This window comes from Thermobia domestica, chromosome 10 (genome assembly GCF_964235325.1).
Source record: "Thermobia domestica chromosome 10, izTheDome1.hap1.1, whole genome shotgun sequence".
NCBI lineage: Eukaryota > Metazoa > Arthropoda > Insecta > Zygentoma > Lepismatidae > Thermobia > Thermobia domestica.
Window position 1 is genome coordinate 242,476,139 of NC_137463.1, and position 17,554 is coordinate 242,493,692.

The window sequence follows — 17,554 nt, forward strand, 5'->3', positions numbered from 1 at the left end:
TTAGCCCTGCAGCCATGTAATTATTTATTCACACCTTTTTTCAGTGATTGCGTTTTCCTTTTCTCAGTGAGCAAGTTCAGTAGTGGTAGAGAAAACGAACAGGCGAGTAAGAAGAATTTCAATGGCAGATTGAGTATCACAAAAAAAAGGAGATGGCGTGGAACAAAAATACTAGTTGGCAATAAATTAAAAACGTTGCAATTCCAATGAAGATAATGGCAAAAAAAAACTAACTCGTGGAATCATGTAGAGGAACGGAAGAATAAATAAAATGTCGACATGTAACTAATACGTGACGAATTCATTGAATAATATAAGAAAACAAAGAAAGGTGTTGAAGTACATAACTGAACCACTTTATACCTGTGTTTCCGCCACGGATTTGTCACACATTACTTCGTGAAAGAAAGAAAAAAAAAGTAATTCCACCACAACAGTGTAGCCAAGTCAATAATCTTCAAGTTTATCATTTGTTTTTATTTATTTAGCAAACTTAAAACTTGGTTTATTTATTTAGTATATTTCAAGATGTAGCGAACTTCAAAAACGATTTATTTACTCAACAAACTTCAAGATCAATTTATTTATTTAGCAACTTCAGCTTATATATATATCAATCCTCACGAGCGATTTATTTATTAAGCAAACTTCTAGTCTATAGCAAACTTCAAGACATATATTTATATAACAAACTCCCAGCTGTAGCGAACTTTCAGACATAATCATTTACGATCAATAGCAGAACATTTACTATCAATAGCACTGTTTCTCAAAAGCAGATTCACTTCATTGATTCTATGAATGATGATCTGTGGTATATATTGGAGACCAAGTCTGGTGTTATCAAACCGTAACATTGCTTTCTCGAAACATGCTCTGAAGCGATAAGTTACAATTATTTCTCTTGATAATCTGCGTTCTACCTGTGACAAATGGTATTTGCAGGGTGTATGTCTCTACAGGGGGACATTTTAGTTTCATTTATTTATATTTACATGTTTTGTCAGCAGCGAATCTTACAATTAAAGTGGTTCGAAGCTCTCCCACCGGAGATTGAACCAGGAATCTTTTGTACCAAAGGCAAGGACTCTAGATACAACATGAACACTTTCAATAACAAATACTTGCTTATTATGTAGTGTGTAAAACCTAATAAATGTATGCATTGTACAGTAACCAGCAAAGAAAATATTCTTTTGTCGATAACTTCGGCATGAGTAAAACAGCAATTAACGCAATTTTTCAACAGCGCTTCCGGACAAGTGGCACCATGCTTTTGAATTGCGAAGATAGAAACTAGGTAAAGTGCATTTATTGTTGATAACAATTGCTTTAAACATTTACAGAAATTTATCTTAAAAAATTGCAAAACTTCTGAAGCGACCCTCCTAAAAATGAAAAACAAAGCGTTACACTAAAAAAATTTAAATCAGTAAATCTCCGTCGTGTTCGAAGATTGTCAAATGAAAATTGTATTTCCCTGTGACAAGTAGAGTGAAATTGGCCAGTGAATCGTTAAATAGGATTCGCTAAAATAAACTTATAAAAGTTATACAAAATATTAAGATTGTGATCAATAATTATATTTGATCACTATGAAAAATATCTAATTTACTTAAACAAACTCTTTAACTGCGGGCATAGTGGCTCAGTGGTAGAGTGCCCACCGAGGGCCCCTGATCACGCGTATTTGTGGCAGACAACATTGTGGCCGTGGATTTTATCAAGATTCTCCCTTTATTTTTGCTTAACGTTCTACGATTATGCATAAAGGAGACAGTGATGATGAGATGAAATGATGGAATGACGAAAGTGGGGAAAAGTGGGAGAATAACCGCACACGGTGTTTGTCCACCACAAAGCCTATTTCACGGGAACTGAGGACAAACCAGAGTTCAGGTACTCAACGCACCAGTGACGAACACTCTATCACTCAGCCACCTCGGCTTTTTCTACGTTTCTTCCCACATTTCTATTCCACCAATGTTTTTATAATTCACTGTAATTAATTGTGCATCTTCTTAGGCTTAAATGGCATAATCGTTCATCTTCTTAGACCTAAAGGGTATAATCGTTCATCTTCTTAGGCTTAAAGGGCATAATCGTGCATTTTCTTAGATCTAAAGGGCATAATCGTTCATCTTCTTAGGCTTAAATGACATAATCTTTCATCTTCTTAGGCCTAAAGGGTATAATCGTTCATCTTCTTAGCCTTAAAGGGCATAATCGTGCATTTTCTTAGGTCGTAAGGGCATAATCGTGCATCTTCTTAGGCTTCAATGGCATAATCGTTCATCTTCTTAGGCCTAAAGGGTATAATCGTTCATCTTCTGAGGCTTAAAGGGCATAATCGTGCATTTTCTTAGATCTAAAGGGCATAATCGTGCATCTTCTTTGGCCTAAAGGGCATAATCGTGCATCTTCTTAGGCTTAAAAAGCATAATCGTGCATTTTCTTAGATCTAAAGGGCATAATCGTGCATCTTTTTTTGGCTTACAGAGCATAATCGTGCATCTTTTTTGGCCTAAAGGGCATAATCGTGCATCCTCTTTGGCCTAAAGGGCATAATCGTGCATCTTCTTACGTCTAAAGGGCATAATCGTGAGATATAAAACTAGGAAGTTCATTTTATTTCAAACACTTAGAAGTTAAGCCCCGATGGCTTAGAAAGATTCATGATATTTGTAGATTATATATATATAATGTTTACCCAATGTAAGTATTTAAGACATTGAAGAATTAATAAAAACATGGTTAATCGATTGAAGGGACAGATAGGTGTATGTGTGTGTGTATTATATTACCGACAATGAGATTATGTATTTTCCGCTCATATACCTATAGATATTTTACCACTTAATATTATACCCACAAAGTTCTTTGCTTAAAATATATTCACATACCTGTCATTCAATATTATTGTAATGACTGCAGTCATTTACACTGACTTTTTCTAATCTTATCGTATGCACTTATAATAAATAATGTAGGTTATTTTTATAGATTTTTTTTAAATGTTGTGTAGCAAGTTCTTGTTTATAGCTGTTGGCAACATTGCTGGTGGTCAGTTTTTATCTTATGTGTGGACGATAAAACAACCTGTTGTCACTAGTAGCTTTAATTATAAGTTCACGGTTTATTCCCACATTCTATATAGATAACTCTATAACTCTTTCCACGTAACATAAAATTAATGAAAGTTAGTATGTCAAAAGAAAAGGGTTGGTTGACAAACAAGGGACACATTCTACTTACTTTCCTGCACCCAATTACTTTAGGCTTTATTTCAAATGTAGTCATATCCTAATCAGTGGCGTAGCGTGACTAAAAGTAAAAGTTGTGCCACCGATTTCTAAAGAGGACCCCACATTCAAAAGTCCATCGAAGTTTGTGATAAACGTTCGTCTAGAGAAGGTTTCCAAGGAAGATTCGGTGGCATTTTATATCGTGTCCCAAATATATTAAGTTATTTATTAATTTAGAAGAAGAAAAGTGCTTAGAGATTTTATTTTAGAATTATCTACACTGGATGTCCAATGTATAATACTAGTATATTTTAAATGTTATGGAATGTAAAATACAGAAAAGGAAAAATACACGTGATATCATCATCATCATCACAGGTATTCTGCCTTTATTGGCAGGTCACTTGTCGCAGCTGAGAAGCTTCCATGCTCCACGGTCCTCCGCTAACCTTTTCGTCTTCGCGTATGATCTTTCTGTTTTTATATCATCCATTAATTGTAGTCTCCTTCGCCCCCTCCCTCTCTTTCCCGACACCATACCCTCTAGGACGTCCCTCATGATACAATCTCTTCTTAGGCAATGTCTCAACCAGTTTCTCTTCCTCTTCCTAATAATATCTAAAAGTGCTCTTTTCTCACCCACCATTTCTAACACTCTCTCATTCGTTTTGCGCTCGACCCAACTAATTCTTTCCATTCTTCTCCACACCCACATTTCGAAGACTTCCAGTCGATTTTCATCACCTTTACGTAATGTCCACGTTTCCGCCCCATACAGTACAACACTCCACACGGAGCATTTTATGAGTCTTTTTCTCAACTCTTTCTTCAAGGTCCCACAAAACAGACTTTTCTTCCTCCTAAAGGCTTCTTTCGCCATTCCTATCCTTGCTTTTATTTCACGTTCGCACTTCAAGTTATTACTAAGAATACTACCCAGATATCGAAAACTATTCACTTGTTCTATTTTCTCCCCTCCTACTTTTATATTTGACACACGCCCCTTCGTTCCAATCACCATAGCTTTTGTCTTTCTAACATTTATTTTCATCCCATATTCTTCAAAGCCCTTTCTAATTTTTTCTAACATTTTATTGATTTTCTTTTCAGATTCTGCAACAAGCGCCGTATCATCTGCAAATCTTATGCATCTAATCATTCTACCCCCTACCGAAATACCATCATCATCATGTAAACTCTTTTTCTCTATCTCTTCTAGATAGACATTAAATAGTGTTGGCGAGAGGCAGCATCCTTGTCGAACTCCCCTTCCAATTGCACTCTCTTCCGTCAGTTCTTTCCCTATCCTAACACTTACTTGTTGGTTCATGTATAAGTTTCTTATAAGTCTTCTATCTTTCCATTCCAACCCTATCTTCGTTAGAACTCCCAACAACAATTCCCAATTCACGCGTCAAAAGCCATTTCAAGATCAATAAATATAACATACACCTCTTTCCCTTTTTCTATAAATCTTTCACCGATCGCCCTTAATAATCCAATTGCATCTCTTGTGCCCTTGCCTCTTCTGAACCCGAACTGCTCCTCCTCAACTTCTTTATTTGTTCTTTCATATAACCTTCTGTTCAGTATTCGGAGCAGAATTTTAGCTGCATGAGATATGAGACTAATAGTTCTATTATCCTCACATCTCTTTGGGTTCGATTTCTTAGCCATCGGTATCATGATCGTTTTTAGAAAGTCTTTTGGCCATTCTCCTGTTTCATATATTTCATTGCATAGTCGGAACAATTCTTTCTTTCCCTTGTCTCCTATATTTTTAATGAATTCGATTGGTATGTTATCTATTCCGGTTGCCTTTCCATTCCTAATCTCGAATATAGCCTTTTCAAACTCATCCCTAAGAATACTAAATCCTTTATCATCCTCGCCTACTTCATTTTCTACTTCAACATTTAGGCTACACGGTCTATCCCTACTCTCATATAAGTCTTCAATGTATTCTTTCCACCTTCCTATGACCTCATGTCTCTCGCTGACTACCTTCCCATTCTTATTTTCTCCTGCCATCATAATACCCCCTTGTTTCCTCCGAAATTCCATAGATTTCACCTCCTTGTACATTTCCTCATATTTCCCAACTCTTTCTAATTCTTCTATGTACTCGCATTTTCTTTTGTAAAACTCTTCCCTCGCTCTGTCTGTTTCTCTTCGTAATTCATTATTTAATTTAACACGTAATATAGAAAAATAATATACTAGTATAATAAGTTGAAAACTATATTTTACGTTAGCGTTTCGATGTGGAGGACCTGAAATCGATTGCCGGTGAGAACGTTATTTATCTCTACCTGTTTCTTGTGAACTTTTCTTTCTTTTTTAGTTTTGAACCACAATAGGAATGAAAAAAAGTGTCGTGAGTGTAAACAAAAATTTTAGGAATGATTTGAAAAATAGATCAAAAGTTGATATCTTTTCCAAGAATTTTAGGAATGTTTAAAAAAATACGCATCAAAGGATTGCGATCTTGCCCAATAATTAGTTTTTGGGTCAGGGACCACAAAATTTTTGAAGGTCCGTAAATCGAGGTTTTGTATTTTTCACAGAATAAGCACATAATACTGAGTTAAGTGATAGTTTGGTGGCTACACTATATGTAGTTATCCAGAGACCTACAAGGATTTTTTTGTTGAAATATATTGGATCTTTAGATCCAAAAAAAGAAAGAAAAAGAAAGAAAGATAGGAAAAATGATTCCAGACTTCAATTAATTTTAAAAAGGTTTTATGTCATCCACGTTCAAGAAACATGATTTTTGGTTTCCCATCCGACTAGTTTACGGAACAGAATGAAGCATGGGCGGCGCCAGGATTTTGGTAATGTGGATGCAGTTTAGGATGGAACAACACATCCTAAAATTGTTGCCAGAACTCTCTGCACTATTCAGCTTTGAGATCACAAAAATAATCCTTAGGTTTTACTTTTAAAAAAAAAATGGTATGATAGCAAATAACTTAGGAGAAACTTAAGAAGTTACTCAAATATATCCAAACAGGAAACAAGAAATATCAAAATAGAAAGGATTATTGTAGGAAATCTGAAAATCAAAGTTAATGTGGGTGCAGCCGCACTCACTGTGGCGCCGCCTATGGAATGAAGTGCTTGAAACTAAATTCTGATGCGTAGTTTTCGAGAAAATTAAGAAAAACTAAGTAGGTCGTTCCTTGCAAATATCATATAATTGATAGTTTATTTTTATTCTACTGAACCGAATTGTTTATTTATTTATGAAATGTATATGCAAAAAAAAAAAAAAAAAAAAAAACACTGTTAAGGAGCAAATTGTATTTTATCTATTCTTGCAACAGCAGAACCAAGCGTCCACCCAGAAATGGTTGTTCTGAAGAATGTAAGCTTTGAGGGCAGGTTGAATACTACAAGCGAAATGTCTATGTAGGATTGAACGGGTGTTATTCTGTATCCGAAAAGACGATAAGTAATTATGAAATACTTCCATTTATATTTTTTCAGGATAAAAAAAATAATAGAACTAGATTGTTTTTACAAGAGAAAGAGTACAAATAAAGTGTAAGATCAAATTTTCATGCTACATCAATCATTTCCCTGGTAAACAAGTAGACTTTATTGAGGAAGTGTACAAATGTATGTTGAGTTAGGAAGTTTTGGTAGGGGTCGAACCCGATGGATACACCCCTGTACAGAACTTGTATTTTGTTTCTATTTTGACGCCAATCTAGTACGATTACTTTGCCCACATATTCTGAAATCAATCATTTTTATGTTCCATTTTGGTCTTTTTTTTAAAAAAATAAAAAATAAACATTTTAAAAATCAAAAAAAAATATTGCAAGTAGGCCTATATCTTCAGTAATGACCATCTTTTGGACATAAACTAATTTGGTTTTAATGAAATCCCGGCAGAATATTTAGCAAATGCAATTGTCTATCGATCTTAAGCAGTTTGAGTGCTCTCCCTCCCTTATGCATGGCAACTTAAAAACTGTTAAAGTAAACAAGAATAACTGCATTCGGTACAGAATCCGCGATGACTTTAAAAAAAAAAAAAAGCGTCAGTAATTTAACTGTACAAGAAAGCATGAAAAACATTTTAAAAACTTAGAAAAACAACACCGTTTTGCATCCTGATTTGTGCACAATGACAGACTATATTTTGCTTTTTTGCACTTTCTTTCACTAAATCTTACTGTGGCGTTCATTCATTGGAACCGCTCGAAGCTAAGCTGTACTTTAACATGCCCAGTAGTCAAATGTCACACGAAATTCGTTTTTCTTTTGTTTTTGTCAAAAGGAGGATAAAGAAGCCCTTTCATTCTTATTTCTTACTCCAGATTTTTGGTTTTCAAGAAATAAGCTGTTGCCTGATCTTGTTCAGTTGAAACAATGGTGCTCCATTATGATTGTGTCCAAAATATTGTAAAAATTTACAATATTTTGGTTGTCTTTGTTGGAAAGTAAACTTCAAGTATATGGGTAACTAGACAGTGAGTCCGTACCGTACCATATGATAAGGAAGTTGGAAAACATTGCTATGCATTTTTAGTCTCTGATGCGATTATGTCATCGCACACCCGGTGGAAGACTGTTACAAGTCAAAATTACACATTTGTGAGAACATGACTTTTAAACTTCGTATTCTGTCAAAATCTCTCCCTGAAATACTTGTATTTCTACCACCTAGAAGTTAATTTGCTTAGTTACGTTTATGCAAAAATTCCACCAGATTGAGTTCGTTTCTCTCTCTCTATTTTCATTCGAGCGATTATGACGCAAAATTTCCTTTTTTGAGTTGTAACATTCTTCCACTGGATGTACGATATTGTTTATTAATTACGGAATGGATTACTTATCTTGAATAATATCATTGTAGAATTTTCTTTTAAAGTAAAGATAGCTCGGTGTTATTTGGTCTGTGATTATCGTATATACGTGTGTGTGACTTTGTTTAAATATCTAACAGTAGCAAAGATAAAACTCCACAACGAACGATATTACTTAAGTAATCCATTCCGCAACTAATACACAGTAATATGACGTAATCGCATCACAGACTAAAAGTGCATAGCAACGTTTTCCAACTTCCATATCATATGGTACGGACTCATTGTCCAGTTTCCAATATAGGCCTACTTGAATTTTTTTTCTCAACAGTTTTAATGTATTTTTTTGTACTATTTAAGGTGGATCGCTACCCGGAAGTCAGTACATATTTTAGCTCATTCCCTTAACCACTGCGCAATGAAACGTTACATATTATAAATATTGTACTATAAGATAAAGTTATGTTTCAGCCAGGGCCGGCGAGAGCGGTCGCGGGCCCCGGGGCTGAACAATCCCGGGCCCCTTACATGTTTCCTTATGACTTTTTACGTACTTACCACTTTGGACGGGAATAAACTAAAATGAACATTAAGACTTATTTCGAACTCTATTAGACCAATAATGCGTTCAATTTACATGTTAAACGGTATTGCTATATCTCCAAATAAGTGAATAATAAGAACTCTGAACCTAACCTATGTTCACTGTTCGCTGAAAAAAAAAAAAAAAAAAAACTTCATTAATTCACTATTTATGATTTTGTTTAGACCCTATACTTGTTGGTTCTAAGATTTTTGAAGGCTTCAAAACTAAAATGAATAAAAAATATATATATATATTTAAATACAATGGTATCAAAATATAGAAAAAAAACAACTTATCTATTTGTAATAGCAAAAGTTCTCCCCTAATACTCAATCAAATGCTCAAAACAAACTAATTTGTGAAGGAAATACAAAAAGAAAGTATTAAATAGTTAATAAAAGTTGAGAAAGTAAATGTTCTCAACCATCCAACCTACCCTGTACTATGCATATCTTTGCACAAAGTGTTGCTATAAATAATTATATAGAAGTAAGCTATGCAGTTAGCCTTCCTTAACTAGAGACATGAGGCATTAGGCCTAATTTAGTTAATTCAATGACATATTGCTCAAATTAACTATAGTGTGATTAATAATGTGATATTAATAGTAATTGTCTGTAGGAGAAATTTATTATATGTATTACTACTAGACAATTGTTACAGTTACAATGTATCCTTTTCTACGTATAGTTACAATAAAATTCCCTTTCTGGCTTTTTTTTTCGGGGCGAATTCATCAATGATAGCATCCAGTTTGGTACACTTGATAAGTTTTGTCTCCACTGCTAACAAGCCTAAGCTTGATAAAATGTCTTGACACATTGTAGAGTGTAAAACATTTTTTACTCTATTTAACAGAGAGAAAGAGCGCTCTGCACTAGCAACGGTAGCAGGGATTGTGGCGAATATACGAAGGGCCACTGTCAGATTTGGAAATAAAGTTTCTAGTTCAAAATTTTGATGTTATTTAGGAGATCCCATGGTGAAAGCGTTTTGTCCCCAAAATTGGCCGAATATATCAATTTCAGGCTATGCAGTTCATCAGAAAAATCACCTCCTAAATCTTTTTGGGTATCGCTGGACTAGTGCAGCTGCTTGTTCTTGGATCTGGTCACCTGTCATTTCTTTGCAAGACCACAGTACACAAAAATTGTTACACAAAGAGCGCACTGATTGGAAGCGAACTGAGTAAAAATATACATTTAGTAATTCTTTATCCTCGGCCGCCGGGCCCCCTTTGGAGCCCTGGGCCCCAGGGCTCTGGCCCCTCCTGCCCTCCCCTCTCGCCGGCCATGGTTTCAGCTTGTATAAAACTTGTTCTGATATACTGATTGATTGGCCAAGGTCGAGGCCAAATTGCTTAAGCTACAAACTTGTAATTTGGATGGGGACACTGGGTCGAAAAAGTGTAAAAGTTTTTCAGGCAGGCCAACCTGAGTGAGGTTACTCTCGGTTTTCCTCATTCACACTAGGCAAATGCCGGGATGGCCTAACATACAAGTCCCAAGCCGATTCCTTCCTTCCCCAATCCTTTCTTCCTTCCCTTTCCTCGGATAGTATGATCACTGAGAGATGTAATCCCTCATACGTGACGGACCAACATGACCATAAGTGCCGAAAGCCCAGAAATCTAATTCCTAATTGAAATTTGGATAATAGGGCCTACATAAGGATTCATGACACAAGATACTACTAACAAAGGCTCTTTTAGATTTTTTTTAGTTTAATGTCCAACGTTTAAACTAAAGGAGACTAAAGGAGACGATGATGATGAGATGGATGATAGTGGTGGAATGAAAAAAGTGGAGGGAACCCCGAGAAAACCTACGCACACGGTATTTGTCCAGCACAAAGTTCACTTGGCGGGAGCTGGATCGAACCCGGGACCCCAAGCACCAGAGGTGAACGCTCTACAACTGAGCCACCGCGGCCCCTAGGAGATGGTAGCTCAGTGGTAGATTGCTTACCTCTGGTGCGAGATGTCCTTGGTTCGATCCCTGCCCAAATACGTTTGTAGTGCAGAACATCGTGTCCGTGAGTTTTCTCGAGGTACTCCCGTTTCCTTCCAAATTCTCATCCACCAATTCTTCCAACATTCATTTGCCTTAAACATCCATCTTCCTTCGTCTTAAAGGCATAATCGTGGGACGTTAAACTGAGATTTTTTAAATTTCAGTTCACTTCAAAGCGATACTGTATATCGAGAATACCATTCCTAAATTAAATTAAAATTATGAAATTTGGTATTTGAACTTTTCAATTAAAATAATTAACCTTGAGGGGAAAAGGGATTCGAAATTCGATGTTGAGGGAGTGAAATGGGTGTTAGAATTATTAAAATTCCCAGCTACAATATGGATAAGTGCCGGAAGTATTGTAGAACGAGTATGTCCGTCGTCCGTCCGTCCATCTGTCTGTATGTAAACAAGTATCAGAGAAGAAATAGTAAGAAGTATCGAAAAGCTGCTTTCTGCAATCGATTCAATGTCCAAGAAAAAATGATAAAATGTTCATATCTCGGAATTCTTTAAGGTTAGAGACATTAAATTTTGGTATTTAAACTTTCTATTTAAAATATTAAATACGCGTTTCGGCGCTTTGACCTAGATGGAAGAAAAAGGTGCGTGGATGAATCACTAAGATGGTCATACGAGGTTTTCTTTCAAAAAGGTACAGAAGGAACAATGCTAAATACTGCTCACGGTAACAAGTACGGGCATTTGATAGTACAGTGGGACTTTGATAACTGGAAACTTAGGAAAATAGATAAAATTTTGAGTTTTCGAGTAATCAAGGTTCGAGTTATCAAGAAGGCCACAACAAAAATTCGAGATACGTGTTCTTTGTGAAAAGTGACCATACAACCCCTATAACTCGAATTTGTATTCGTTCAACCTCTATAACTCGGAGTTGTATTCGTTCAATCTCTGTAACTCGAAGTTTTATTCGTTCAACCTCTATAACTAAAAGTTGTATTCGTTCAACCTCTATAACTCGAAGTTTTATTCGTTCAACCTCTATAACTAAAAGCTGTATTCGTTCAACCTCTATTACTCGAAGTTTTATTCGTTCAACCTCTATGTTTAGTCCTAACTTGTTGATTTAAATTGTTTAGATTTGTTTAAAGATGTTTGTTTAATGTAACTTGTTAGCTGTAGAAGAAGAAGAAGAAGAAAGGGTAGGTGCTTATTGAAACTGTGCATAGCAGCAGTGTGTGAGTGAGCTCGTAGCCTATAGCTGCCTCATCGTTGTGTTCAATGTGCATTTTAGTTTAACTCGGGAATTGTAAGAAATATTAACAATATTATTAAACCGAATTATTAAAGAACGAACCAGCGTTTGTGTGATACAGTCCATCATAAAGATTTGGTCCTCCGGGCCGGATGTTAATACGTGTTTATGTGTTTTATGTGACCTACGTGCTAAGGCTTGTGTGTTAACAAGAAAGACAAAACTGTGTGGGCGACAATGGAAGCTTACAATTCCCGAAAGCGTGTTTTAAAAGGCAAGGTCACTCGTGCTGAAAACTGCATAAACAATATCACAGAACAGGAAGATATTAGTGTAGTTCAAGTCTACAAAAACAAAGTGAGTGAACTGTCACGTGAAACAAATGAGCTTTTGTTTCTAGCCAGTAACTTGTGTGCCGAAGAAGAAATTTATTTGGTTCAAGAAGAAGAGCTTGCTGCTATTGAAGATAGACTTACAAAGCTTAACGTGAAATTAATGGAAGTGCAGGGTAAAATATCTCACGCTTCTTCTAGTGATGTGAATAATCAAAAAAACACAACAGAAATTCGACTTCCAAAATTGCAATTGCCATGCTTTAGCGGGAACTTAAATGATTGGCTTTCGTTTCGTGATTTGTTTATCGCAGCAGTGCATAATAATGAGAAATTGACGGGTGCACAAAAACTCCAGTACTTAAAAACTAGTCTGCAAGGTGAAGCAGCAACACTTATTCAATCTATACAAATAACTGACGATAACTATAAAGAAGCTTGGGACCTGTTAAATTTAAGGTATCAAAATAAACGAGAATTAGTCACGTCCATCTTGCGGCGCTTTGTGAGTCAAGGTCAAGTGCAGCAAGAATCAGCTGGCGCGTTACGTCGGTTGTTGGATACAAGTGTTGAGTGTGTGCGATCGTTATCAGTGTTGGACATAAAAGTGAACGAATGGGATCCTTTGCTTATATTTCATATAACAGAGAAGCTAGACAGTGAAACAAAAAGACAGTGGGAACTTTCATTGTCAGACAGTGAACTACCAACATTTGACCAATTGGTGAAATTCATAGATCATAGGTGTCGTGCATTAGCAAGTAGCACTTCCAATGCAAAATCAACCCCACCTAGTGAGCCAAACAAGAGTAATAAAAAATCAACAATAGCGCATCATGCTTCAGCTCAATTTTCGTGTTGCCAGTGCAAAAGCAAAAATCATCCTTTGCATAAATGTGATGACTTTCTTTCGCTGTCAGTTGACGAACGTCATTCTTTAGTGAAAAACAAAGCATTATGCTTTAATTGCTTACAATCTAATCATAAACTGTCCAGTTGCAAATCAGCATCGTGTCGTGAGTGTGGCAAACGTCATCATACTTTACTTCATTTTCCAAATAAACAGAACTCAGGTGTTTCAGTGGGGACTCATTTTTCAAGTGAAACTAATGTGCAACCTGCAGTGTTATTACAAACTGCAGTAGTGATGGTGAAGGATTCATATGGTAATTTACAACCTGTTAGAGCCTTGTTGGATTCAGCCAGTGAAAAAAGCTTTGTGTCAGAAAACTGCATACAACGACTCGGTTTACAAAAACAGCCGGTGTATGTACATATTTCGGGATTGAGTTCCAGTAATGTTGCTCGGGCAAAAGGTGTTGTTAATATTGTGTTTACATCAAGTTATGATGTTAAATCAGAATTTTCTATAGAAGCGTTAGTGTTGCCAAAGGTAACAGGTATGCTACCAAAACGGTATATTCATAAAAGCAAGCAGTGGTCGCATGTTAACAAGTTAACATTAGCAGATCCGAATTTTAATGTTCCTGACAGAATCGATCTGTTATTGGGTGCAGATATTTACCCTCAATTGCTATTGGCGGGTGTGTGTAATGGTATTAATGGTTCTCCCGTAGCAGTGAATACCAAATTAGGATGGGTGTTATTTGGTTCTATTGGCGACGATGAAGTGCGACGTAAAGAATTCACAGCGTCAACATATCATATCCAGTGCAACAGTGAAAGAATTTTGCAACAGTTTTGGGAATTGGAAGATATTCCTACACAAAAAATAATGTCGTCAGAAGAAAGGCAGTGTGAAATTTATTTCGAGAAGACCCATCAAAGAGATGAGACAGGTAGGTTTCATGTGCAGTTACCGTTTCGCGACAACAGTGCAAGACTTGGTGAGTCACGTGAAGTGGCAATTAAACGCCTTAAGCAAGTAGAAAGTCGTTTGAAGAAGAGGCCTAAAATGCGTCAATTATATGTAAATTTTATGCATGAATATGAGGTACTTGGGCATATGGAGATTATTCCAGAGAGTGAAATACTGAAACCAACCAATGAAGTGTGTTACTTACCTCATCACGCAGTGTTGAAAGATTCCAGTTCTACAACAAAACTTAGAGTAGTTTTTGATGGTAGTTGTAAAACTTCATCTAATGTGTCATTGAATGATAAGTTACTTGTCGGACCTAGGTTACAGTGTGACTTAATTCCATTACTTGTGCGTTTTAGACAACATAATGTGGCATTGACGGCTGATATTGAGAAAATGTATAGACAGGTGAGAATCCAACCAGAACATAGAGACTTCCAGCGAATTGTGTGGCGTGAGAAACCTAATCTTCCGATCAAAGATTACAGGCTTGTGACGGTAACTTATGGTACAGCTTCAGCACCGTATTTAGCGGTGAAAAGTTTGCAGCAATTAGCGAAATATGAAGAAGAATCATTTCCTATTGCATCGGCTGTAGTGATGCAAGACTTTTTTGTTGATGACTTAATCAGTGGTGCCAACTCAGTTAGTGAAGCAATTCAGTTACAAGAACAACTCAGTGCATTATTGCAGAAAGGAGGTTTAGAACTGAGAAAATGGGCATCCAACAGTCCCAACGTTTTGGACTCCGTACCCTCTCATTTGAAACAAGCGACGAGTAGTTTAAACTTTGATAGTAGTAATTCAGTGAAAACGTTAGGAATTCTGTGGTATCCATCAAATGATGTATTTTCGTATAATGTCAATCTTGTGTCAGTTAAGTCAGTTGTAACTAAGCGTAACATTTTATCAGAAAGTGCAAAGGTGTTCGATCCATTAGGTTTGATTTCTCCAACTACTATTATTGCGAAAATATTATTGCAAGAAATTTGGAAACTAAATTTAGAATGGGACAGTCCAGTTCCTGAATGGATTTTGAGAAAATGGAGGAATTACTACTCAGAGCTTTCTTTATTGAAAAACATCAAAATCAACAGGTGTATCAGTATCACTCAAGCTACGAGAAGAGAGTTAATAGGATTCTGTGATTCTTCCGAAAAGGCCTATTGTGGAGTGGTGTATATGAGGTCTGTATCTCAAAACGGCCAAGTGAGTGTGAACATTGTTATGGGAAAAACGAAGGTTGCTCCAATCAAACAAGTGTCCTTGCCCCGATTAGAGCTCTGTGGTGCCTTGCTATTAGCTAAAATGATGAATCTCATATTAAATTCATTACGTTTGGAAGTGCATGATGTAATTGCCTATTCTGACTCTACTGTTGTGTTATCGTGGCTGAATTCGGATTCAAGCAGATGGAAAGTGTTTGTTGCGAATCGTGTAGCAAAGATTCAAACTTTTGCCATCAGTGAAGTGGCTCAAAGTGGATTCAAAGAATAATCCAGCAGACTGTGGTTCTCGAGGTTTATTACCTTCTGTTTTACTTGCACATCACTTATAGTTCTTAGGTCCAGAGTGGCTCAAAAAACCCATTCTACCAGAGTACAATGAATATACAGTGGATTCAAAGTTAGTCAATCAAGAGAAAAGAAAACATATAGTTTCTATGCATGTTCATATTGATACCTCCATTATTGACAATTGTTCATCGTTGGTAAAACTTGAGCGAACACAGGTCCACTTATAGTAACAGAACTTTTCCATTTATATATTGTTTCAATTTTTGCAGTTCTTCCAATATATTACTAATTCATCTTTTGTGTGTATCTTGAACTAGATCGTTCAAGGGTGGGGGCTATGTTTAGTCCTAACTTGTTGATTTAAATTGTTTAGATTTGTTTAAAGATGTTTGTTTAATGTAACTTGTTAGCTGTAGAAGAAGAAGAAGAAGAAAGGGTAGGTGCTTATTGAAACTGTGCATAGCAGCAGTGTGTGAGTGAGCTCGTAGCCTATAGCTGCCTCATCGTTGTGTTCAATGTGCATTTTAGTTTAACTCGGGAATTGTAAGAAATATTAACAATATTATTAAACCGAATTATTAAAGAACGAACCAGCGTTTGTGTGATACAGTCCATCACTCTATAACTCGAAGTTTTATTCGTTCAACCTTTCTCTATAACTCGAAGTTGTTAAAGATCTGTAAATTAAATAAGATAACTAGTAAAAATAAAATACTAGATATAAGTAAAACACAGTTACAGTACACATTAGCAACAGGAGCGTCATTTCAGATTTTGCTTCGGGGGGAGAAGGGCAAAACTCCTTGATATAAGTAAAATTTCGCGTATTTCACTGATTTACTACTATTTTATTGATAAAATCTATAGAAATCTCAAACTCAGGGGGGCAATTGGCCCTCCCTGCCCCCCCTAAATGACGCCCCTGATTAGCAACAATGACAATTACGTAAAATCTTAGAGCTACAACTTTGAGCTATCAAGGTCACATCAAGAGAAATAACGAAACACTTTACTGCTTATTGCTGCCCCTGGAGGCGTTGGCTGGCAAGGGCGCCGATCCTGAGGGGCGCCCCCCAAAGCTCATATGACTCCCCTATTGTATTTATGAATATACAATATTTGGCGTAATTTGAATGCAATTTGTCTTAAAATCCTCATATATATATATATATATATATATATATATATATATATATATATATATATATATATATATATATATATATATATATACATTCTGCATCTGTGGGATATACCTTAGGGGACTGCGTGACACACCAGTGTGTTGCGACAAATCGGTTGAGAATCACTGGTCTCTACTTTATGTAAATTCTGATAAAAGAAATAAATACGAGGAGAATTGACACAAACTATATTTTTTTTCAGTGGCTGATATATCAATGAAGGAAGTGTTGGGTATAATTCATGGTAGGATTGCTTCCAAACAACACTGTTGTATATTTTGTTTCTTTTTTCCTTGTAAGACAAATAATGAACTTCACGGTCCGTGGTTGACTCAACTGCTGTACAGAGATTCACAAGATGATTTCAAGTACAATGACCATCTCAATGGTATACCTGAAAGAAAGAAAGAAAGAAAGAAATGTTTCTAAAAAATACACAAGATTTAATACGTATAACAAATAATATGTAAAAAAAATTCTTAGCGTTATTATAGGACACAAAGGAGCATGGCAGATCAAATGGCTTCAGTTAGTTGGGTGATATGCAGTAATGACGCCAGTTTTAATTTCTTGGGGGAGAGGGTGGAAATGTAGGGCAGAGGAATTTGGTAAAAGCTTAGTTTTATATTACTTGGCCTATATTACAATATATGCCTGAAAGGGGGAAGACGTAGCCAGCGACGCAACTAGGCTAGTTGTCACCCGGGCTAAGAACTCGCCTTAGTGCCCCTCCCCCTGACCAACCAAACCAAAACGCTCCTCGACTATACCTGATATTGGCATCAATTCTCCTATTTCGTTTTTTCTTCAACTGGTA

General features: G+C 36.2%; 2 protein-coding genes across 2 annotated transcripts in view; both read left to right on the plus strand.

The window, feature by feature from the left end:
- Cad88C (cadherin 88C) overlaps positions 1-17,554 on the plus strand; it is a 331,106-nt gene that overhangs the window by 168,101 nt on the left and 145,451 nt on the right. The gene's annotated exons all lie outside the window — the stretch shown is intronic.
- LOC145661878 (uncharacterized) lies at positions 12,120-15,533 on the plus strand. Its single transcript, XM_081727220.1, has one exon. The coding sequence runs from the start codon at positions 12,120-12,122 to the stop codon at positions 15,531-15,533; it is 3,414 nt and encodes a 1,137-aa protein (XP_081583346.1).